Raw genomic sequence first — 23,439 nt, 5'->3', positions numbered from 1 at the left:
TTTTTTTTATTTACTTATTGAGGAAGAATCTTTCTTTCCTAAAATACATCAGTTCTTTTTTTTTTCCCAGCTCATAATTACCGGGGTTATTTACTAGAGAGTTTTCGTGTCCTTGGGCATTTCATTCTTATCCTCTGCCCCTCATTCCTTCTAGATCACCTCCTCGTCCTTTTATTTTCTGAACTGCTGACATCAGTTTCCTTCCTCCATTTCTGGTAGCCTGTGAGGAGGTCTGGAGAGGAGACAACAGATTTCCAGATGCTTTGTTTCCCTTTAATATGCTAATTCCCCATCAGGGTCACTGCAACCTTGAACACCTCAGATGAGCTGCTTAAATGACAAGGCCTAGCTGAGATTCAGATTCCAGGATATTAGGAAGGGCTTACAACTTGTCAGCCCTGGTGTTTCTCCCCACGCCCTCTCTCCTTTGATCTTCTCAGCAGCCCAGAGAGGACAATGAAGATTTAAAGGGCTCCAGAATGGGGACATGGAAGACACAGCCAATAAGTAATGATTTAGTCATTCATTTAAAACACATTTTTTGAATGTCTCCTAGGCTCTGGGGGTAAACAATGAGCAAATGTCCCTGCCCTCTTATAGCTTATATTCTAACAGGGATGGGCAGACAATAGCAAATAAGTATATATGTCGGCTGGTGACAAGTACTATGAAAAAAAGAAATCATCATGAGATAGTTAGAGAATTCCAGGAAGGTGAGGGAAGCAGATTACCATTGTATTATGAGTGTTCTGGGAAGACTTCTCTGAAGGGTCTCTGTAGGGCCTTCAAGGAATTAAAAGAAACAGAGAGCCTTGCCGTTATCTTGGGCAAGAGAGGTCCCGGCAGAGGGAACAGCAAGTGCAAAGGCCCTGCGACCAGAGGATTTAAGTGCAGATCATGGAGCGCCTTGAAAGCAATGGAAAGGGTTTTGGATTTTACTCTGTTGGGAAAAAGAAGTCATTGGATTTTGAGTGCAGAAATGACATGACTGCACTTGAATTTTAAACAATTCACTCTCTTCAGTGTAAAGAACAACCTGTGGGTGAGCAAGGTGAGAAGCAGAGAAGTTAGGAGGGTCTTGCAAGAAGCCATGCGAGAGACAATGGTGCCTGACCGGGTGATAACAGTGGAGGTGGATAGAGGAGGTTGGATTCTCCATATAATCTGAAGGCAAAGCCGGCAGGATTTCCATGGATTGCACGTCGTGTGTCATGCGAAAGTCAGAGCAGAGTCAGGAATGACACGATATGGCGTATGTCTGAGGTTTCTGGCCTCAGACAAATGAGTTATGTTTATTGCCACAAGGAAGGTTGCAGGACAAGCAGATCAGGGGGTGATGACAAGGAGCTTCATCTGGGGCATGTTAAGCCAAGTGAAGGTATCCATCAAGCACCTGGATATTTGAGTCTGGAGCTCTGGGGAGGTGTGCAGTCCCCGAGTGCAAGTCTGGGGGCACCAGTAGACGGATGGCATTTAAAGCCAAGCGACGGGGTAAGACCACCGATGGGATGGGTACGGGTAACGCAGACCCCACCGTGTGGTGATTAAGAAGATAGAGACAGACCAGCTTAGGAGTCTGAGAGGGGGTAGAAATGATAAACCAAGAAAGAACATATCCCAGAAGCCAAGTGAAGAAACCGTTTCAGGAAAAATCAGGTGATGGGTCACTTTCATTACTGACCCACTGAGAGTCAAATAAGATGAGCACTGAAGAATGATCATTCGATGTGGTGACGCAGAGTCACTGGGACCCTGACAGGAGCAGGTTCAGGGGCTGCTGGGCCCAGCAAACCTATCCAGGAAGAGAAGGTGTGAGGAACTTTCCTGTAGAAGGTTGAAAAATTGAACACTAGCTAGAAAGAGAAGTGGAGTCCAGAGACAGCCCTTTTAAAGAAGGGGCCAATCACAGCACTTTGTTCATGGAAGGAAATGAGCCAATAGAGCAGGAAGAAGTGATTATCCAGGGGAAAGGGGAAATTTTCAGCCCAAGGTCGTGGAGGAGGAATGTGCTGGGGCCTAGTGCACAGGCTGAGGTCCCAGCCTAGATGGGAGCAGAGGCAGGCAGGGTACAAGTGGAGGCAGAAGATGTAACCTGACTCCGCGGGTGGGGGAGGGGCAGGGGATGGACCCCCCCCCCCCCCCCCCCCCCGCCCCCTTCATCTCTCTGTTCAGTGAAATGAGAACCAAGGCCAAGGGGAGAGAGTGAGGAGGGGGTGGGAAGGTGGAGGTTTGAAGGGAGAGGAGAGGCTATGAACTGGACTCCTCTGACTCCAAGGGCAGAATTTCCTCACTCCCACCTGCTGCCCAGTGGCACCAGGTTCATTGCTGGGCTCATTGCCAGGCCCACGGGGCCAGAAGGGTCTGGCATCCTTCCTTTTCCTCTGGGGCTCATTTCCACCAATCTGGGTCTGCAAGCACATATTCCTTGGGAATGGACCGTCTGCTCTAACACGGAGGTCAGCCTCATAGACATCGGTAGTAAGAACGATGTTTCACTGATTTTCAAAGGCCTGACTTCTTTGTTTTGTTTTGTTTTGTTTTGATTCCCTGTCCAGGAGCAGACACTGCAGCCAAAATGAATCCCAAGGAAGAAAAAGTGAAAATAATCACAGAGGTAAGCGGTTGCTTAGATGTCCCCTGAAGGTGTGGCTGTGTGTGCATTGCACACGTCTTTGTGAGGGAGGAAGTTAGGCCAGCAACAGGCCTTTATTGCATGCCTACTGAATGCAGAGGGCGCTATGTCAGGCACGCGGTGGAGACGGGGCCTGATGGCGTAAGAAACGCGTCCCTGCAGACATTCCAGGGGCTCACCTCTACACGAATGCTCTGAAGCTGCCCGGTCACCATTTCGTGACACACAGCTGTTCGGAGTGACCACCTGCTACTGAGTCAGCTCTGCGGCAGCACATTGATTTGTAGAAAACTTGGGGCGCCTGGGTGGCGCAGTCGGTTAAGCGTCCGACTTCAGCCAGGTCACGATCTTACGGTCCGTGAGTTCGAGCCCCGCGTCAGGCTCTGGGCTGAATGCTCAGAGCCTGGAGCCTGTTTCCGATTCTGTGTCTCCCTCTCTCTCTGTCCCTCCCCCGTTCATGCTCTGTCTCTCTCTGTCCCAAAAATAAATAAACGTTGAAAAAAAAAAATTAAAAAAAAAAAAAAAAAAAAAAGAAAACTTCAGGCTGAAGGAACCAGTTGTAGATTATAACCACCAGTAAAATCCTGTCTCGTGGAGTCCTGCCATTTCTAACTCATCGTGTACAAACCATCATTAAACACTATCTACACCAAAAAAAAAAAAAAAAAAAAAAAAAATTTAAAAAAAAAAAACCACTATCTACACCAGAGAAGGGAGCCCGTCTCCTACTTGGAGACCGCAGACCTCAGCACGGAGGAGAAAGTCTCTCAACCCCAGCTTCTCTCCTGTCTGCAGGGCCGGCTGACTTGAGACCATAGAGGCCGAAACAGAGAAGACACGCTGTTTTCTAAAGCCTAAAGGAACCACATTACCCAGCTACAACCACACAGGTTAACTTTAAGCAAGATATCAAGTACCTTCAAACCACATAAATCTACATCCTCTTATTCACGCCACGAATATTTATTGTGTCGCTGGTCCCTGGGGATACCGCAGCAAAACAAAAACCCTGTGCCCTCAGGGAGTTTCCGTTCTATCTGATTTGAGGTCCTACTGGACAGTTTTCCACTGATAGAGAATCAAAACATTATTGGAAAGCAAAATAAACTAAAACAAAGCAATTAAAAAGGCCTAGATTTCCTCACAAATCCATTCTAGCCAGTGAGAACTTAGACATGAACTAAGGACCACACTTGCACACCTCAATGTTAGCAACATTTTATAATCTAAGTTGGTGAACCCCTAAGCTAAGAATACTCCCTACCTGGGGACCCTGAATCAGGAGGCCCAGTGAGGATGGGGCTTTCACCCAGAGGATGAATCAGAGATCTCAGGTCCCTTGGACAAAAGACAAGCCCAAGCTATGCCCATTGGCCGGTCAGGACGTGGGTTCCCTCCACCAACCAAAGTTCTCATCTTCTCTAACCTCCACGGCCAAGGGCAGGATGTGCAGTTGGAGGCTGACTCAGCAACCTGCTTGACATTTCTTTGAAATCTTAAATCTTATCATTAAAATCCACCCTTTGTGTTCCAAGTTTCCTTCAGTATTAAAAAAAAAAAATCCCAATTTCACTTTGAACACCTTTCTAATGAACTCGGTGTAACAGGGAGAGGTTCCAGGTTTACCTTGCAATTCTTCTACGCCCAGAGGTGGTGCCCCAGTTTGCAGAGGTCTAGGACCAGAGAAGTCTGCAGCTTGAACACTTCAGAGCAGTCAGCTCTAACATCTTCTCACTAAAACTTTAGAAAGCGTCATGAGGAAAAAGAAAAAGAAAAAGTTTGCACTGTGAAAGAATTTCTGTTTTCAAGAAAACCCACGAACTTTGTCTTTGAATTGAGACTTCGTGACGATTTAACATATATCCTTATTATTCTGTACCTGAGACTGAGGCTGGGGGCAGAGGAACCCGGCCCTTGAAACCCCTGGTTTGATTCCCATGTCATCCTGTGCTGGGGTCCTCTGTCTGGCCAGACCAGCTGTCCTGGCAGGGTCCCTTGTTTTTGGCCTTCATTAGATTGTGAGTTTTGAGGGCAGCAAGGATCTGTGTGTCCCCAGGGCCAGAAGCACGGCGGATGTCGTAGGGGTGAACGATGGAGGCTCCAAGATCATCTCATGTTTCCATTTGGATACAACTTTTCAAGACCATGTCTGCTTTGAGAAGAGTAAAGGCTGGTAGCTGCTTAGACCATGTCAACTGTCCCTTCGCCCATACTCAACTTCAGGGGTGGGGGCAGGATGGTGATTTTAATTTTAATATGTAAAATGCACCCCTCTTCCTCTCTTACCGCCATTCCCCAACTTACACACAGACTCAGTGACCACTCTTCCATTTACATTTTTACAAAGGAGTTCGATGAAAATGATGAGGATACAGGTGTGGGAAGCCAGAAGAAGACCTCAAAGATGGCAAGACAGAAAAGGAAGAAACGGGTATGTGGTGCTGGGGGCCCTGTGTCTGCCTGTGCATCGGCCTGCCAATTGACAAGGTGTGGGCACCCTCAGGGGACCACACATCCTCCTCGGGGCACCCTGGAAAAGACAAGGGTGCAGGGGGAAGGTGCAGGGTGTGGGACCTGTGTGGGGCCTTAAGGGTGACCCTCACAGGGATGCTGTGGTCAGTACCCCGGGCATTTTCCCTCTGAGGTTTCTCCCATCTCCTGAGAGAAGCCCAGAAAAGAGGGACGGAGGCTTTTTACTGTTGTCCTCAAAGGCCATGAACTGAGGCCGGCGATAGATGGCAGTGCAGGATTACTAATCATGGGTGCTCCCCCTTTCTCCAATTCCAAGCCCGAGCTCAGCTTCGGTCTAAACCAGAGCGCCCGCCCCCCCACCCCCCTCCAGCTCTCCTCAGAAGTGACCCTCCTCGGCTGAGAGCATCCCCCTGCAAGGCCAGCCTTCTCAAGGTAAATAACGCCCCCCCACCACCGGCCAGGAGCCCCTGTCCTCTGAGGAGGGGAGGCAGGGAAGATCTCTTTGGAGGGGCAACTTGCTTGGAAGCATCGAGATGCCAGCAGGGGAGGGAAGGAAGGGAGCGCCATTTTGAGCCAGCACCCACGTGATGGGGCTGCCTGGAAAGGGTGGCTGGGACGTGAGGAGGTGTGGACGCGGGGAAGGCACCGAGGTAGCCGCAGTCGGGGGACAAGCCCCCTCTCTGTGCCCCACCGCACTCCGGTGGGGCCAGCTGGGCCGAGGGGCGGCCTCTGCTTGCGCAGCTCGCAGCTCGGGTGGAGCAGCCGGGGGAGGAGGGGGGCGGCCAGCCACGTGGCCAGTCTCTCTGGCCACTCAGGGAGCTTTGACCCCTTCCTGCAGGGTCCCCCAGAGGCTCTGCAGCCAGGGCAGGAGACCCAGAGTACCGCCGGACGGGTGCACGTCCTTAGCTACTGGGCCACAGGCACAGGAGAGAGAGGCAGGGACGGGGAGGGGGGAGCATGGTACCTGGCACTGCCCTCCTAGGCACCGGCTCCTGGATGTAACCCGTGCAGGAGCCCAGACTGCAGACCTCGGAGCAGGAGAGGTTTGGGGGGGCGTTGGAAGAAATCCAGAGTACTGTCGCTTAACCCCAGAGGCACCTCAGAATGGAATCTGGGAGTTTTTTTTTTTTTCCAGTTGGTGCCTGGGGTCCACCCCAGGCCATTTATTTGAATCACAATGCCCCGTGCTTTGCACCGTGGCTGATACAAAGTAGCATCTCGGTGCACCGGCTGTCTTCAACTCCCTTGTTCTACAGATGAAGAAGGAAGGAAGCGAGGAAGTTGAATAACTTGCCCCGAGTCCCTCAGTTCATCTGAGTTCAGAGGCAAGCCTTTGTCTTGCCCCAAAGGCCATCGCGCAGCCTTGGCCTCCACTGTCATCTCTGCTCACCGGCCTCTCCTCCGACAGCCTGGGGAAGGAGCCACATGCTGTCCTGTGCCCTGAATTCCCCGGGGACGCTTTGGCAGCTGTTTCCAAAAGATTTGGAGTTGGGATCACATAGTTTTGGCCGTGGCTTTCCTGCTTCCCCTTTCCACCCAATTTCTGCAAAGGTTTGCACATTATTCATAGAAGTAGTGGAAGTATTTATTTTATTTGGGGATGCCTCAGTAATTTAACAAGAACCCTCTTAGACGAACTCAAGTTTGACACCCCTTTTCTGACAGGTGACAGCACCACGGTTATCTAGATATGAATAGTACTAAGACCTGTCCCCTCACTGAGTGACCCACCTCATCCCCAGATGAGATCTGTGTCAACCCAAGCCCTGGGGGTAACAACCTCTGCCCCTCTGCCCACAGCTGCCCGCCGCTGGCTCCGAGGAAATGGTGTCTGAAAATCCCCACCTAGGCAACCAGCCGGAGCCCCTGCAGGAAGATTCTGACACTCGCCCCCTGAGCATGACCACCCGTCGAGGCCCCCGGAGTAAGTGTCCCCCGGTTCAGTTCAGCCAGTGTTTATTGCCTATTGTAATCAGCACAGAGCAATATGGGATTTTTAATGGGTAATGTTTTTCATACATGGCTACCACCCCTCCCCCACTGCACCCCAACTCAATGGGTACTCTTCTAGGTTAGCATCTGTCTAGGAGACAGGACACATAGTTTCAGGACGTACTTCTCTAAGCATATATGTTTGGAAGTGTTACTTGAAATAAAAATGGCATAGGTGAGGGCACCTCGGTGGCTCAGTCAGTTAAGCACCGGCTCTTGATTTCGGCTCAGGTCATGATCTCGCTTGTGGTTCATGAGATCGAGCCCCGCGTCGGGCTCTGTGCTGATAGCAGGGAAGCTGCTTGGGATTCTCTCTCTCCCTCTCTCTACCTGTCCCCTGCATTTTCTCTCTTTCTTTCTCTCTCTCTCAAAATCAATAAAGAAACATTTTTAAAAAATAGTACAGGTGATCAAATTCGTAGAAATCCAAGGTAGGGTGAGATGGTTAGGAAGCCATCCAAATCCAAAAAGTGTGGCTTGAATTCCCCCTTCCAAGAACCTCCACTATCATGGTCAATCATTAGTTATCGGCTCATTGTAGGAAAAAGGATCACCCTTTACTTGTTGCTTTTCATGAAAAGTGGATTAGACAAGAGAAAAAGGTGTGTTACACTTTTCAGTTGTTAAGCAATCATTACACAATTGTCACCCCGTTTCCCTACAGCAGGGTTGGGGCATAAAGTAACTATTGGAAACCAGAAGGCTTTGGAAGCAAGCTCATCCCAAGTCCAACCTTAAGAAAAATGTGGTTCCCATCGAAGAACGATGATATCATAGGACTGTTACAAATTAGTAAAACAGAACCAAACTTTACCCCCATATAGTTACTTCTTTATCTGACTGCTCAAAGTATTCTTTATGAAAGATTACAACTTGTCTTAGCTCTGGCTGCCATAACAAAATACCATAGACCGGGCGGTTCAAACAAGAGACATCCATGTTCTCATAATTCTGGAACCTGGAAGTTGAAGATCAAGGTGACAGAGCAGTGGGTTTCCAGTGAGACCTCTCTGCCTGCCTTATAGGCGGCTGCCATCTCCCTGTGTGCTCACTCGGGTGTCCCTGCTTGTAAGGACATCAATCCTATCATATCAGGGTCCCACTGTGTGACTTCGTCTAACTTTTATTACCTCCTCAGAGGCCCTCTCCCCAAATAGTCACAGTGGGCGTTAGGGCTTCAACATACGAAGTGTGTGGAGACACAATTCAGTCCATAGCACAACTATTGAATATTTAAATAGTTATTTTTTTAAGATTATGTATTTATTTGGGGAGAGAAAGAGAGAAAGAGAGCACACACGGTCAAGTGGGAGGGGGGCAGAGAGACAGGGAGAGAGAGAATCCCAAGCAGGCTTGGGGCTGTCATGGCAGAGCCTGACATGGGCTCAGTCCCCTGAACTGTGAGGTCATGGCCTGACCAAAATCAAGAGTCAGAAGCATAACCGACTGAGCCACTCAAGTCCCCCTTAAATAGTTATTTTTAAATCAAGGGAAAAAGGGTCAGAGGGGTTGGCCAATAATAAGACTCTAACCAAAAAGTCAATTCTTTCCTTATTCCTAAAATGAGGAAAATACTATTTATGATCACCATGGGAGTGATGTGAGGATGAAATCAAAAAAGGGTGTAGAAGTATTTGAAATAGTATGTACTGTTATAGATATTCAAATAGTAGGCACTAGTATATTACATAGATAAACACACAGTGACGAAGGGGTTTTTTACAAGGCGAGAAAAGACTTTGGGAGTTTGCATTGGTCCAAGGTGAAATATAAACAAAACCCATGATTTCTGATTTGGAGAAGAGGAGAACAACAGAACAATAGAAAGCTAGGATCCGCCTGCCTCAACGAGGTCATGGCTAGCAGGTAGCTGGATGTCCCTGGATAGAGCTACAACTATTGCTAATTTCGCAGCACTGGTGGGCCAAGGGGCAAAGAAAACACCCCTAGGACCGAGGTGGGGGCACCTGGTGGATAAGAAGCCTGTGGGGCCAGGCATCAGTCAGAAATGAGAGGTCAAGACCAGCAGAAAGCTAGCCATGTGGTCAAGAGAGCCGAATGGATTTCATCCATGATGCCGATGCACAGTAGGGCGAAAGACAGATGAGGGACAGGGGAAGATGAAGACCTCTGAGAAACACGGCAAGGGGTCTAGGCTGAGACAGAGCAATGGAGGAGCTCAGGCTGAAGGGTGTGTGGGAGTCTTGAGGTAGCACTGCTGAAAGAGGATTCCGGACAGATGGCTTGGAAACCCACAAATGTGGGCAGAAAACGGTGTGCCCTGACCAAGGTGGAGGCAGCCGTGCCTGGGAAGTTGCACACCTTTGCCATTTGTTAGAAGTATGGCCCTAGGGGTTGCCTGGGAGGCTCAGTTGGTTAAGTGTCCAACTCCTGATTCTGGCTCAGGTCATGATCTCACAGTGCTAGGGTTCGTGGGTTCAAGCCCCGTGTCGGGCTCTATGCTGACAGTGCAGAGCCTGCTTAGGATTCTCTCTCTCTCCTTCTCTCTCTGCCCTTCCTCTGCTCACTCTCTCTCTCTCCCTCTTTCCCTCTCTCCCTCAAAATAAATACACATTTAAAAAAAAAAAAAAACCTGTATATCACTATCCCACTCAGAAATCTGTGATAAGCATCGCATAAAATCCACACTCTTTCTTTGTTCTGGGTTCCAAGACCCTATGCACTCTGGCCCCTTCCAGTTGCTTCTCCTTTTCTCCCATCTCCCCACCTGGGTGACTGCTTACTGACCCCTGAAAGCCTCGTGACCACCTGAGTACTCCCAGGCTCTGGCACCCACCCGAGGAAAGCTCCCCAACCATGTCTTCAATAAGCTTGTGGCAGAAAGGCAGGAGAGTTGTAACCATAAAGACCATGGTCTTGGGGGCACCCAGGTGGCTCAGTCGGTTAAGCGTCTGTCTCTTGGTTTCAGCTCAGGTCAGGATCTTATAGTTCATGAGTTCGAGCCCCACTGACAACGTGGAGCCTCCTTAGGATTCTGTCTCTCTCCCTCTCTCTCTGCTCCTCCTCTGCTTGTTCTCTTTCTCAAAATAACTAAATAAACTTTAAACAAACAGAAAGCCCATGGTCTTTGGGGTCAGACAGGTGTGGGTACCAGTCTCTCTACCTGTCCCTTTCCTACCTTCTTGGGCAATTTCCTCCATCTCCCTAAACTTCAGTTTCTTTATTTGCAAAATGGGAACAAGAAGAGAATGCCTTAATACCTCCCCAGAGTTTATATTCCAGTTGGGGGTGAAAGGGAAAAGGAGAAAATGAAAGAGACATGATGGATATGCAGTATGGCCAGGGGTGGGGATGCTACAAAGATAAAGAATAAGCTGGATGGGACGCCTCAGGGATGAGAGGGAGGGTTGCTATTTTATCATCATGGGAAGGCCTCTCCAGCAAGACCATCTTTGAGCCTGGAGCAAATGGGAGACCCCTGAGAAAAGTGCTCTCAATGCAAGAGTGTGTTTGGTATGTTTTAGGACCAGCAAGGAGGCCAGAGTGGCTGACAGAGTGAGCAGGGAGGACAAATGGGGAATGAGAGGAGAAGGGAGGTGCCTCGGGGCCCCTACACTTTCAGTCTGAGTGAAATGAGGGCCAGGGGAGGGTGTGCTCAGACTTAAGGGTGCAGGCTGCTGTACTAAGGAATTGAGTCTGGAAGGTGCAAGAACAGAACAGAGAACAAGGTGAAGAGCAAAGAAGCAAAGACAACATCCAAGTGGGCAGTGGGGGGGTACTGGGACCAAGTAGTGGAAGAGGTGGAAACAAAGTGGGACTTGGGGCATCTGGAGGGTAGAGACATTGGGGTTTATGGCTGGACTGAACAGGAGTTTTGAAAGCAGGAAGGACGATGTCAGCTTTTTAACTTGAGCAAGTGGGAAAATGCAGTTGCCATTTTCAGAGAGAGGAAGATGGCAGAAAGAATGGGTTTGGGGTAAAATGAGGAAAAGACAGAGTTTGCCGGATGTCCAGGTGGATGGAGGTGGATGTAGGGGTCTGGAGGTCAGGGGAGGCTCGGGGGCAGGAGAGGTCTTTGCTGACCATCTGTCTAAAAGACCACTTTCCTGAGGCCCCGGGGGGCTCAGACGGTTGAGTATCCGACTGTTGGTATCGGCTCAGGTCATGATCTCACAGTTCATGGGTTCGAGCCCCACGTCTGGCTCTCAGCTGGCATCGTGAAGCCTGCTTGGGATTCTCTCTCTCTCCCTCTCTCCCTCTCTCCCTGCCACTCTCCTGCTCGAGCTGTCTCTGTCTTTCTCTAAATAGATAGATGATAGATAGATAGATAGATAGATAGATAGACAGACAGATAGATAAAACTTAAAAAAAATTTTTTTTTAAAAGAGCACTTTCTGGGGCACCTGGGTGGCTCAGTCAGTTAAGCATCCGACTTCAGCTCAGGTCATGATCTCACGGTTTATGGGTTCAAGCCCTGCGTTGGGCTCTGTGCTGACAGCTCAAAGCCTGGAGCCTGCTTCAGATTCTGTGTCTCCCTCTCTCTCTATCCCTCCTCGCCTCAAAAAATAAATAAAACATTAAAAATTGAAAAAAAAATAGCACTTTCTCACCTCATCACCTATTCTGTCCTTCCCAGGGTTCTGTTTTCCCCTAGAGCACGCACCCGCCCCCAGCATGTTCCAAGCAACTGTTTGCAAACTGCCCCTGAGAGCAGGACTTCGTCTTCTTCATTCACGACTGAACCCAACCCCAGTGCCCAGAGCGATACCTGGGGCAGGGTTGGGGCCCGGTGACATTTATGGAACAACTGTGCCCAGCCGCGTAAGAACGAGCACCTCAGACAGGGTCCTACCCTCTCAGGTGTTGTCGGCTTGTGGGAGAACTAGCTGATTAAGGACATGAGAGTAAAACTACAGAGGCCTGATGGTAAGAGAGCACCTTCCCCGCCACCCCGTCGTCCTTGCTGGGCGAGGCTGGAGGCACAGGGACGGGGTGCTCTCGGCTCTACAGTGAGACCGGGTAGGCCGACTGCTCTTTGGAGACAGGAGTGTTTATCACCCAGGCACATTTCTTCCTCGACCCCTTTTATGATTTTTTCCCAGCAAAGCACGAAGTACAAATGTATTCCCTCTGCTCACAACCCTTTAGCCCATCTATTCGGGCTTTATGTGTCTGGTTATCAAAATAGCTTTTTGATATTCTCAAGGTAAATCAAATATCACCAAGGCAAGCACCACATCTTTAAGATCCCAAAAATAATACCCTTGGGGGCCTGTATTTTTCATTAGGAAAATTCAAATGTGCACAGAATTAAATAACATTCAGTGAAATAGGGGGCCTGGCTGGTTCAGAGGAGCATGTGACTCCAGATCTCAGGGTTGAGTCTGAGCCCCACGTTGGATGTACAGCTTACTTAAAAATAATAATAATAATAATCCAGTGAACCTCATATGCCCAGCACCATATGCAAGAATTAACAAGATTTTGCCACATTTAAGGATCCTTTAAGGATCCTTAAATGATCCTTTTTCTTGTTTTGTTTTGTGTTTTTTTTTTGCCTTTGAGATATCTATATGTGTGTGTGTGTGTGTGTGTTTAATTGTGGCAAAAATACACATAACACAAAATTTGCCATCTTAACCATTTTTTTAATGTTTATTCATTTTTTTTTTTGAGAGAAGGAGCGGGAGCAGGGGAGGGGCAGAAAGAGAGGGAGACACAGAATCTGAAGCAGGCTCCAGGCTCTGAGCAGTCAGCACAGAGCCCCACGCAGGGCTCGAACCCATGAACCACGAGATCATGACCTGAGACGAAGTCTGACGTTCAGCGGACTGAACCACCCAGGCACCCCACCATCTTAATCATTTTTAAATGCACACTTCAGTAGAGCTAACTGTATTCACATAGCTGTGCAACAGATCCCTGGAACTATTTCATCTTGCAAAACTGAACCTCTGCGCCTAATTTTTTAAAGTTTATTTTTTTATTTTAAGTAGGGGCGCAGAGGGAGGACAGAGAGAATCCCAAGCAGGCTCTGCGCTTCGGGGCTTGAACTCATGAACCATGAAATGATTGGCTGAGCTGAAGTCAAGAGTTGGATGCTTAACCAACTGAGGCACCCAGGGCCCCCAAAGCTCTTTACCTATTAAACAGTAACTCCCCACTTCCCCTGCCTTCTTCCCTTGGCACCCTCCATTCTTCTTTCTATTACAATGAATTTGACGATTTTAGGTACCTCAGATCAGTAAAATCATACAGTATTTGTGTTTGTGACTGGCTTATTTCACTTAGCATTTATGTCTTTAAGGTCCATCCATATTATAGCATGTGACAGGAATTTGTTCCTTTTTAAGGCTGAATAATATTTCAGTGCATGTATATGTTGCATTTTGCTGATACATTCATCCTTCATGGACATTTGGATTGCTTCTACCTCTTCTTGGCTGTTGTGAATAATGTTGCTGTCAACACGAATGTGCAACTATATCTTCAAGATTCTGCTTTCAATTCTTTTGAAAGAAGCACAAACCACGAAGTGAAAATGCCACTTCAGATGGTAGGTCTATGCTTAATTTTTGAGGAACAGGCATACGTTTCGCGTAGCGGGTGCATCATTTTATATTCCCACCCACACTGCACCGAGTTTCCAGTTTCTCCACATCCTTGTCAACATTCATTATCTGCCGCTTGCATTGTTTCTACACTGGCCATCTTCATGGATGGGAGCTGACACCTCACTGTGGTTGTGATTTGCATTATTCTGATGATTAGTGATGTTGAGCATCTTTTCATGTGCTTGTTGACCATGTGTATATCATGCTTGGAGAAATGTCTATCCTTTTCCACTTTCAAATCAAGTTCTTTGTTTTGGGTGCTGTTGAGTTATGGGTGTTCTTCACATATTCTGTATAATAAACCCTTTATTGGATACATGGTTTGCCAATATTTTCTCCCATTGATTGTGTCCTTTGACACACAAGAGTTTTTCAGTGTGAGGTAGTCCTATTTCTCTGCTTTTGTCTTTCTTGGTTGTGCTTTTAGTGACATATCTAACAAATCAACGCCAAATTCAATGTCATGAATTATTTCTTCAATGTTTTCTTCTAGGAGTTTTATAATTTTGGGTCTTACATGTAGGTCTTTAATCCATTGGATTGCATTTTTATATGATGTAAGGTAGGGGTCCAAGTTCATTCTTTTGCGTATCAATTTCCAGTTTCCCAACACCATTTGTTGAAGAGACTGTTCTTTCCCTATTAAGTGGCTTCACACCCCTGTTGAAGACCATATGCGCAAAGGTTTATTTCTGGGTTCTCTATCTATTCCATTGGTCTGTATGTCTTGTTTATGCAACACCATGCTGTTTTGATCATTGTAGCTTTGCGATATGTTTTGAAATCAGGAAGTGTGAGAATGCCAACTCTTTTTCAAAATCATTTTGGGTATTTCAGGGTCCTTTAATATTCCATACACATTAAGGATGAATTTCTCTCTTTCTGTGAAAAATGCCAGTCAGATTTTGATAGGGATTGCATTAAATCTCTAGATCACCTTGGGTGGTACTGACATTTTAACAGTGTTAAGTTTTCCAATACATGAACATGAGATGTCTTTCCACTTATTTGTGTCTTTAATTTCTTTCAGCAATGTTTGGCAGCTCTCGATGCACAAGTCTTTTGCCTCCTTGGTGAAGCTTCTTCCTAAATATTTTATTCTTTGTCATGGTATTCTAAATGAATTGTTCTCTTAATTTCCTTTTTAAATTTTTTTGTTGTTAGTGGATGGAAACACAGTTGAGTTTTTCATGTCGATTTTATATCCTGCAACTTGGCTGAACAGTTCTTTTGTGTATAATCTGTAGAGTTTTCTGAGTGTAAGACCACGTCATCTGCAAATGCAGATAGTTTTCTATTTTCCTTTCCAATTTAGGATGCCTTTGTAGCTTTTTTCTTGCACTATTAATGTGTCTGGGCTGCTGTAACAGATGCCACAGACTGGGTGGCTCATAAAGAACAGAAATTTATTTCCCACAGTTCTGGAGGCTGAGAAGTTCAAGATCAATGACCTGGCAGATTTAGTATGTGGTAAGGAGGGCCCACTTCCCGATTCACAGATGGCTGTCCTCTTGCCCTGAGGAATGGTAGTAGGCACAAGGGAGCTCTCTGGGATCTCTTTTGTAAGGGCACTAATCCCATTCATGAGAGTGGAACCCTCATGACCTAATTGCCTCCCAAAGGCCCCAATTCCAAATACCATCGCACTGGGGGTTAAGTTACAATATCAGAATTTGGGGAGGACACAAACATTCAGTCTGTGGCACTTGCCTTACTGCTCTGGCTGGGGCTTCTACATTGAATCAGAGCAGTGAAAGGAGGCATCCTTGTCTCGCTCCCGATCTTAGAGGAAAAGTTTTCAGTTGTTCACCACTGAGCATGATGTTAGTTGTGAGCTTTCATATATGCCCTTTACTATGTTGAGGTAGTTCCCTTCTATCTCTATTCTGTTGAATGTTTTTATCATAAAATGATGTTGAATTTTGTCAAATGCTTTTTCTGCATCAGTTGAGAGGATCATGTGTTTTTTGTCCATGGTTCTGTTACCAAGGTGTATCCTATTGATTGATTTTTATACATCGAAACATCCTGACAAACTGGGCAAACCCAAACTGGGCTGGGCTAATACTCTGTGTAAATAGATCATCAAAGCTATCTCTCATGACCCATTTATAAATACTGTTTACATTTCCCTAGGTGAAACCTCAGATTCAGTGGGTTCCCTAGCCCCAACAGGGCAGTTTATGTTAGCGCTATGGGACTTTTTAAGCTCACATGATTCCATTTTACTTTCTTCCCTTAGCACTTAGTGGTTTACCTGAGGCATCCCCACACCAAGATAGATAGGTAGGTGATAGAAGGGTAGGTAGGTAAGTAGGTAGGTAGATAGACAGATAGATAGGCAGGCAGACAGATGATAAATTTGACAATCTTGAACTCTGAGAGCTTAAGCTCATGTTCTGAGCCACTTAGCAAGCTTTCTGATAAGATTTCTACCAAGATTCCTCATTCTTCTTCCTTGCCCACATCCCAGTATGTCGCCAAGATATTAAGAGAGATAAATGTTTCCATTCAGCACACCTTCCTTGAAACCTACAGGAGCTGAAATCAGACTCACTACTACTCGTTATGACTTTCAACCACGGGACCTTGAGCGATAACCTCATCTTCCCAAACCAAGGGAACCTCATTTATAAAGTGGGGATAATCAAAGTCTTGACATTATGCAGCAGTTACAACAGTGAAATCAAATGATTTCACTACGGAGGGTCTGGTGCACACGTAGTTGTCTCCTCCAGCTGAAAGAAGAACTCGTTGCCAAATAACTAACAAAAATAATTACCTTTCTTGAGTGCGAGGACAGGGCAGGCACGGTGACATTATTTCTCAGAACAGCACTACCATCAGACATTGTTTTATCGGCGAGGAAACTGAGTTCGGAGAGAAGCACCAGCTAGAGGGTAAGAGGAGCCAGGACTTCAAGTCCAGTCCATAGACTTGTGTGCTCTTCGTGGCCACACTACAGCATCACTTGACAACCCAAATCCCAAGCCTGACTGGTCTTTAAGGCTAAGGGTTTCCAGCTGCCCACGGAAGGTGCAGTAGCAATCCTGCAATCAGCACTGTCAGCCGTGGCCCCCAGGCCCCCAGGGGACTCTTCATACGGGGCATAGAGCCAGCATAGAGCCTTCACAAGACTGCCACTCTGACTGTGCCTCTCCCCACCCCCCCCACCCCCCGCCAAAGAGTGTCATTCGAGTGAATCACCTACATTACTCTCCCTACCTAAACTAACCCCTTCTCTCTTCGGGGTTTTTGTTTATTTGTTTCTCTTACCCTGGCTGCTTACCTTTTAAAACTCAATATACACACTGCCTCCTTTAGAAAGTTTCCCCTACGCCCCAGTGTGGGCTGAGTAGAGCTTCTCTGTACTTCATGGCTCCTGCCCCCATGTGAGTGTCTGAGGTCATCTTTCTTTTGTTTGTTTGTTTTTTAACATTTATTTATCTATTTTGAGGGAGAGGGAGAGAGCACTGGGAAGGGGCAGAGAGAGAGAATCCCAAGCAGGCTCTGCCCTGTCAGCACAGAGCCCGACGTGGAGCTCGATCTCACAAACCATGGAATCATGACCTGAACTGAAGTCAGGAGTCAGATGCTTACCCGACCGAGCCCTCCGGGTGCCCCTGAGGTCATCTTTTTATTACTTCCCCTCTCCACTGGACTAGAAATTCTTGAAGGTAGGGACTGACTTTCAGCTCTGCTTAGCACAAGGCCATATCCAGATGGCACTCAACAATGCTTACTGAGTGAACAGATGTCTCAACCTGGCCTCTCTGCTTTTTGCTCAAGGCCATGCTCGGGGCTCACACGTGCTGACTTACCACCCCTGCCACGCCCACCACATCCTCCGTAACCAGGTCTGCTCTCCTGGATCCAGATCTTTGACTCCTTTGGCCATTTACTTCCCAAACCTCTCTTGGGTCTGGCCTCCCCCTTGGTGGTAGCAGCCCAGCTCCTCACCTTGAACTGCAACCCTCTCTACACTATAGCACTCCTACAGGCCTCCAGGTATTGCAAAAGTCAGACTGTATTCGGATACTCAGATACCAGCCCACGGATTATATGGCCTCTCCAGGGCACCAAGCACATGCTCAGAGGTGCCCCTGATTAACAGCAGTATAAATCATGCAGTGAAAGCTTTGGCTCCTAATCTGCTATTCAAACATACATATAGTCATGACATTCCAAATAAAGAAAGCATTTCACTGAGCAGGCACTAGTTCCAAATCAAATAAACATCTAGAAAAAAAGGACACACATTTCCCCCAAGATTCCAACTTACACCATCTCTTAAGGGACTATCAAATGTTAAGTAGTGTCTTACGAACATAAATTTCTTCATTACTGACATCTGTTTTCCATTCATTCGTGTTAGTTTCTCTGATTAAAGCATCATTTCAGAGCCAATTTCTCAGTACTGGTTGAAAAGAAAGTAGGGAATCTGGCGAAATCTGATGCAAACTTGAGGAAATAGATCATTCATTTTAGGCATACTTTTTAAAAGCCATCCAGCCCTGGAGAGACTGACCCAGGAAAGAAATGTTACAAAGTACAGTATGGGGCACAGAGGAGAGCCGCCCAAAAGATCTGGGTCTTGGCAGCTACCTTGGAGTCTAGCAGCTGGAGAAGCAAAAGAACATTCTAGTCAGAGCAGGCACGCTGGGAAATGTTCTGGCCAAAAGGTTCACCAACGCTGGCATTTGCTACCTCACCCAGTACGGAGGGGACTAAATTAACATATTAAAACAAGAATGAATAAATAATACATTGTTTCCATAATTTTTTCCTGGATATTATGATGTTTGAGATCTTTAAAAAAAAACTTTCTGGGTTGAAGAAACTGTAGCCGATTCTTAGAGGTGGCAAAGGGCTCAGAGTGGAGTGTGCCTTTGATATGTTCACTACCCAACCCAGAGCCCACCATTTTCTGCTGGGTACAACCCCAGGAAGTAATATTCCTCTGCCTGCATCATCCCAGGGACAGGCACCGGGCAACTAACTAGAGATAGTAGCGGAGAGCCCCCCAGAATAATTCAATCTAGCCAGCTCTAAACTGCTAACACCACCTTGCCTTTTTCCCTCAGAAATTCCAGTAAAGACCGTAACCTAAGGTCTTGCATTGCTCCTGTCTTCGCCTCCTGACCACCCTGCTGTCATTCCATGTGGCCCTGCATGGTGTGCCATGCCTCCTGATTCTAGAACTCGGGGGGTGTGATGAACTTTGTTTCCTGAGCCTCTCCTCGGTCTCCCGTGGCCACACCTCACTGACCATCTCAAGGAAGAGTACAACAGATACAAAAAAAAACCACACAGAATCATCATTATTAGCTGTCAGGAAAGGCATTTTCCAAAAGACTCCTTGAGAGCGACACTGCTCCAAAGTCATCTACCCCTATTTTTGTCTCCAGTCTTGAACCTACTCCAATCTGACTCACATCCCCACTCGCCACCGGCATTGCTCTTGTTGAGGTGGCCAGTGAATTGCCCATTTGCCCAATTCACTGGTCAGTTCCCAGTCTTCATCTTCCTGACCTTCAGCGGCATTCGGTGGAGTTCACTGCTGCCTCCTCCTTTTGCTCTTTGCTGCCAGCAACCTGCTCTTCTGATCTTACTTCTCCCTCACCGGCTCTACCTCTCGTCTCCTTGCTGGTTCTTCCACCCCCAACCTCTAAATGTTGGAGCACCCAGGCTCAGTGCCTGGCCCTTTTTCCCGCATCAACACTCATCCTCTTGTTCATCTCAAGACTTCAAATTCTAACATATACATATCACGTGTGTAACTGACCACTCCCAAATGTATATCCCCAGCCTAGGGCTCTTTCAGACTACATGGGCAGACTTCTACCCAATGTCCACGTGCACCTGTCCAATGAGACAACTCACATTTCTAATAGCTTTATTGAATTTTAATGTGCATATCGTCACATTCACCCGCTGTCAGGATACCATTCAATGATTTTCAGGAAATGTATAGATTTGGACAACCATCACCACATCCAGTTTTAGAATGTATCATCACCCCAGGAAGTTCCTGTGTGCCTATTTACAGTTAATCCTGACTCCCACCCCAGCCCTAGGCAAACACTGGTTTGTTTTATCTCCCTATAAATACGGCTTTTCCAGACATTTCCTGTAAACAGAATCATACAGTTTGCAGTGTTTTGTGTCTGGCGTCTTTCACTTAGCACAATGTTTTTTGAGATTCATAAATGTTGTAGCATCTTTCCATGTTTCATCCCTTTTTCATGCTGAGTTCTATTCCATCACACAGATACACCACATTTTACTTATTCAACCACCTGTTGGTGGACTTTTGGATTATTTCCAGTTTGGGGCTCTTACGAATAATGCTGCTAAGAACATTTGCAACATGTCTTTGCATGGATGGATGTTTTCATTCCTTTTGATAAGTAGTAGAATTTCTGGGTCATATGATACATTTATATTTAACTTTTAAGAAACTACCAATCTGTTTTACAAAACGGCTTTGTCAATTTACTCTCCCACCGACAGTTTATGAGAGTTGCCAACACACGGTATCATCAGTCTTTAATTATAGTCTTTATAAGGTGTATAAAGGCATTGCATTGTGCTTTTAACTTGTATTTCCCCAGTGATTAATGATAGTATTTTTTCATTAGTAGCCATTTTTGTATCATCTTAGTAAAATGTTTGTTTAAATTTTTGCTCATTATTAACCAGATTCTTTGTCTCACTGTGAAGTTGTAAGAGTTCTCTGTATATTCTGGGATACAAGTACTTTATCAATACATAATCCACAGATATTTTCTCCAAGTAGCTATCTTATCTTTTTATTTTTATTTTCTTCTTTTTTTGAGAGAGAGAGACAGAGAGAGCATGCCTAGCAGAGGAGAAGGGCAGAGGGAGGGAGAGAGAGAATCTTAAGCAGGCCCCATGCTCAGCATGGAGCCAGATGCAGGGCTCGATCCCACGACCCTGGGATCATGACCTGAGCCGAAATCAAGAGTCGGACACTCAACCGACAGAGCCACCCAAGCGCCTCTCTTTTCATTTTCTTCATCATGTCTTTCGAAGTCAAGTGTATCACTTTTTTTCTCTCATGGATTGTGCATTGGGTATTATATCTAATAGTTCTTTGCCTAACCCAAGTTCATGACATTTTTCTCCTATATTTTCTTCTAGAAGTTTTATGCTTTTAGCTCTTACCTTTAGCTAGGTCTGTGATCTCTCCTGAGACAACTCAGATTTTACTCCACTGAAGCTGAGCTCCTAATCTCCTCCTCCAAACCCTTTGTCCTATGGTCTTCCCCATCTCACTAAACACACATTTCATTCTTCCATGGCTTGGGTCACCCTTAACCCCTGTCTTCATCTGCCCCCATCGATATGTCCCCATGAGTCCTGTTTCCTCTACCTTCAGAATAGACCAAAAACACCTAAAGTACGCCTATTTCCCACCATATCCACCACTCCAATGCGGATCCAGGCCGCCTCCAACTCCCAATTGGAGTATCGCACAGCATCTCAGCTGACGCCCTGGCTTCTGTTCTCACCCCAGCAGCCAGAATGGTCTTGGGAAAATAAGGTCATGCCACTCCTCTGCTCCAGCCCCCCAGTGGTTCTTACCTGACTCAGAGTTTAAGCCAAAGTTTGTAGGATGACCTATAGAGTTTGTTTCCACCTTATCTCTACGACCTGATACCTGGGATTCCATCTCCCCCCCTTATGTTTCCCCTTTCGGCTCTGGTCCTACATCAGGCATGGCCCTGTCTCAGAGTGTTTGTACCAGATATGACTTATAACTAAAATGCCCATCCCCCCGGTCATCCACGTGACTTGATCCCCCATCTTTACCTGCTCCAATGTCACCGTGAAGCCCGTTAGGGGCACCTGGGTGGCTCAGTCAGTTAAGAAGCCCTTGCTCGGCCACTCCACTTAAAACTGCACTACACCCCTCCCTTCTAGCCCTCTTTCGCCCTGATCAGTTTTACTTGTTTTCATACCACCTATTACCATCAGACGTACTAGATATACGGCCTGTTTGTGGTCTCCCTTCCCTGCCAGAAAATTCACTCCATGAAGATGAGGATTTGTTTGTTCTCTTCACCGTTCTATCCTTCATGTCCCGTACACATAATAGGTGCCCAATGCATATTTGTCAGCTGAATGCTTGAAAACTGGAGGAGATTCTCCAGTCTAGCGTGTCCAAAATTGGGTTTTGTAGAATACTAGTATCCTGACAGAGATTAATGCCTGCAAAAATACGCCAAGTTCAGAAGCTTTACATGTTATTTTCCCTCTTGGAAGTTCACAAAGCTTGTTCTGAGGCCACTCAGTTGCCCTGGCACCTCTCACACAGTCCCTGACCCCCCTGAATGAGGTTTACATTTTTTCTGCTCTGCCCAAGGCAATGTGGAAGTCTCATCTGTAGGCAGAATTTTCATGGCAAACCATATCTATGAAGCCACGTTTCAGAATCTCAGCCCTGTCTGAAGCCCCCTTGCCTTATCCCACCACCATGATGATGTTGGAGCACAGGGACAGAAGGCAGGGCTGGCCAGGCTCAGTCCTGCACATGCTGATGATCCCCGTCTCAGTCAGCTCCAGCTGCTCTAATGAAATAGCACAGACTGGTGACTCAACCAACAGACATTTATTTTTCACAGTTCTGGAGGCTGGGAAGCCCAAGATCAAAGCTCAGGATCATTCAGTTCCTGGTAAGAGCTCCCTTCCTGGCTAGCAGATGGCCGTCTTCTCACTGTGTCCTCACATGGTGGAGACACAGAGCCATAGTTCTGGGCTTTCTTTTCTTAGAAGGACACTAATCCCATCTTGGGAGACCTACCCTCATGACCTCACCTAATCCTAATTACCGCCCACAGGCTTCACCTCCGGATACCATCACATGGGGGTGAGGGCTTCCACATATGAATTCTGGGGAGACAAAAGCATTCAGTCCAAAACAATCCCCAAGCCTGGGAAGTGTGCTGACACACAGAGATGTGGGAGGGAGCAAGGGGCAGAGCCGCAATCCTGGGGTCCCAGCACCCCGGAGTCAGAAGGAGACATACACCAGGATAAAGGCCCCACGTTTTCAGTTAACATGAAACGGAACTGTTAAGGAGGCTGTGAAATAAAGAAGCAGAAAAGAAGAAAGTGACTGCAGAAATCCCTCCAGACCCCTCAGCAAATGTGAACTATCAGCAGCGCTGAGGCTCAAAACACAGGGCACAGCCCACTGTTCTCAGCCTGTTTTGACTTTCATTGTATGTAGTTAAATTTTCACAACCGGTACTCCTTTGTTTGATAAAAATTAGAAAATCGGGAGAAGGAAATAGAAGAAAATAATTGCCCACATTCTTTCACCCTAGTGACAACCACCATTAACCTGAGGCCCTTTCTTTGTGCTGGGTTTCTTCTGTGTGACAGCTGAAGACACACTATGTTCACAGAGGGCTGACAGTGGCTGGAAAGACACTCCATTTTCCTACATCCATATGAAGGTGGTTAGAGTTGATAACAGTCCAAATGATTGTCCAACTCATCACGTTTTTTCCTCTCAAGCCTTGGGGATATCACCTCTGCTCCCCTCCAATTTTTCCTGCCAAGGTCAGCTGGCTTCTGTGCCGATGCTCTCCCAACCCCCCAGCTCCATATTTACATTCTATCCAGGAATATTATATCAGCGGGGGGAGATTATTTGGGGGAGAGGTAAGGCAGGCCAGTGGCGCGTTGGTGGCTCAGTTGGTTAAGCGTCTGATCTCGGCTCAGGTCATGATCTCGGGG

The 23,439-nt window shown here is 46.8% G+C and overlaps 1 protein-coding gene across 7 annotated transcripts in view; it reads left to right on the top strand.

Annotated features, from left to right (window-relative positions):
* The window catches only part of CC2D2A (coiled-coil and C2 domain containing 2A), a 148,632-nt gene that overhangs the window by 2,991 nt on the left and 122,202 nt on the right, over positions 1–23,439 (top strand). For 5 of the 7 annotated variants that reach the window (XM_053901680.1, XM_053901679.1, XM_053901678.1 and 2 more), the window contains exons 2-4: positions 2,556–2,614; positions 4,980–5,063; positions 6,905–7,028. In XM_053901680.1, coding sequence (XP_053757655.1) covers positions 2,576–2,614; positions 4,980–5,063; positions 6,905–7,028 — 247 coding nt within the window. In that variant the 5' untranslated portion in view covers positions 2,556–2,575. Of the gene's footprint in view, positions 1–2,555; positions 2,615–4,979; positions 5,064–5,424; positions 5,537–5,684; positions 5,755–6,904; positions 7,029–23,439 lie in introns of those variants that run through there. The other 2 variants (XM_053901677.1, XM_053901676.1) reach the window with 2 other exon arrangements.

This window comes from Panthera pardus, unplaced genomic scaffold (assembly GCF_024362965.1).
Source record: "Panthera pardus isolate Hobbes unplaced genomic scaffold, ASM2436296v1 HiC_scaffold_13, whole genome shotgun sequence".
NCBI lineage: Eukaryota > Metazoa > Chordata > Mammalia > Carnivora > Felidae > Panthera > Panthera pardus.
Note: the sequence above shows the minus strand (reverse complement) of the source record. Positions and strands in the feature narration are given on the sequence as shown.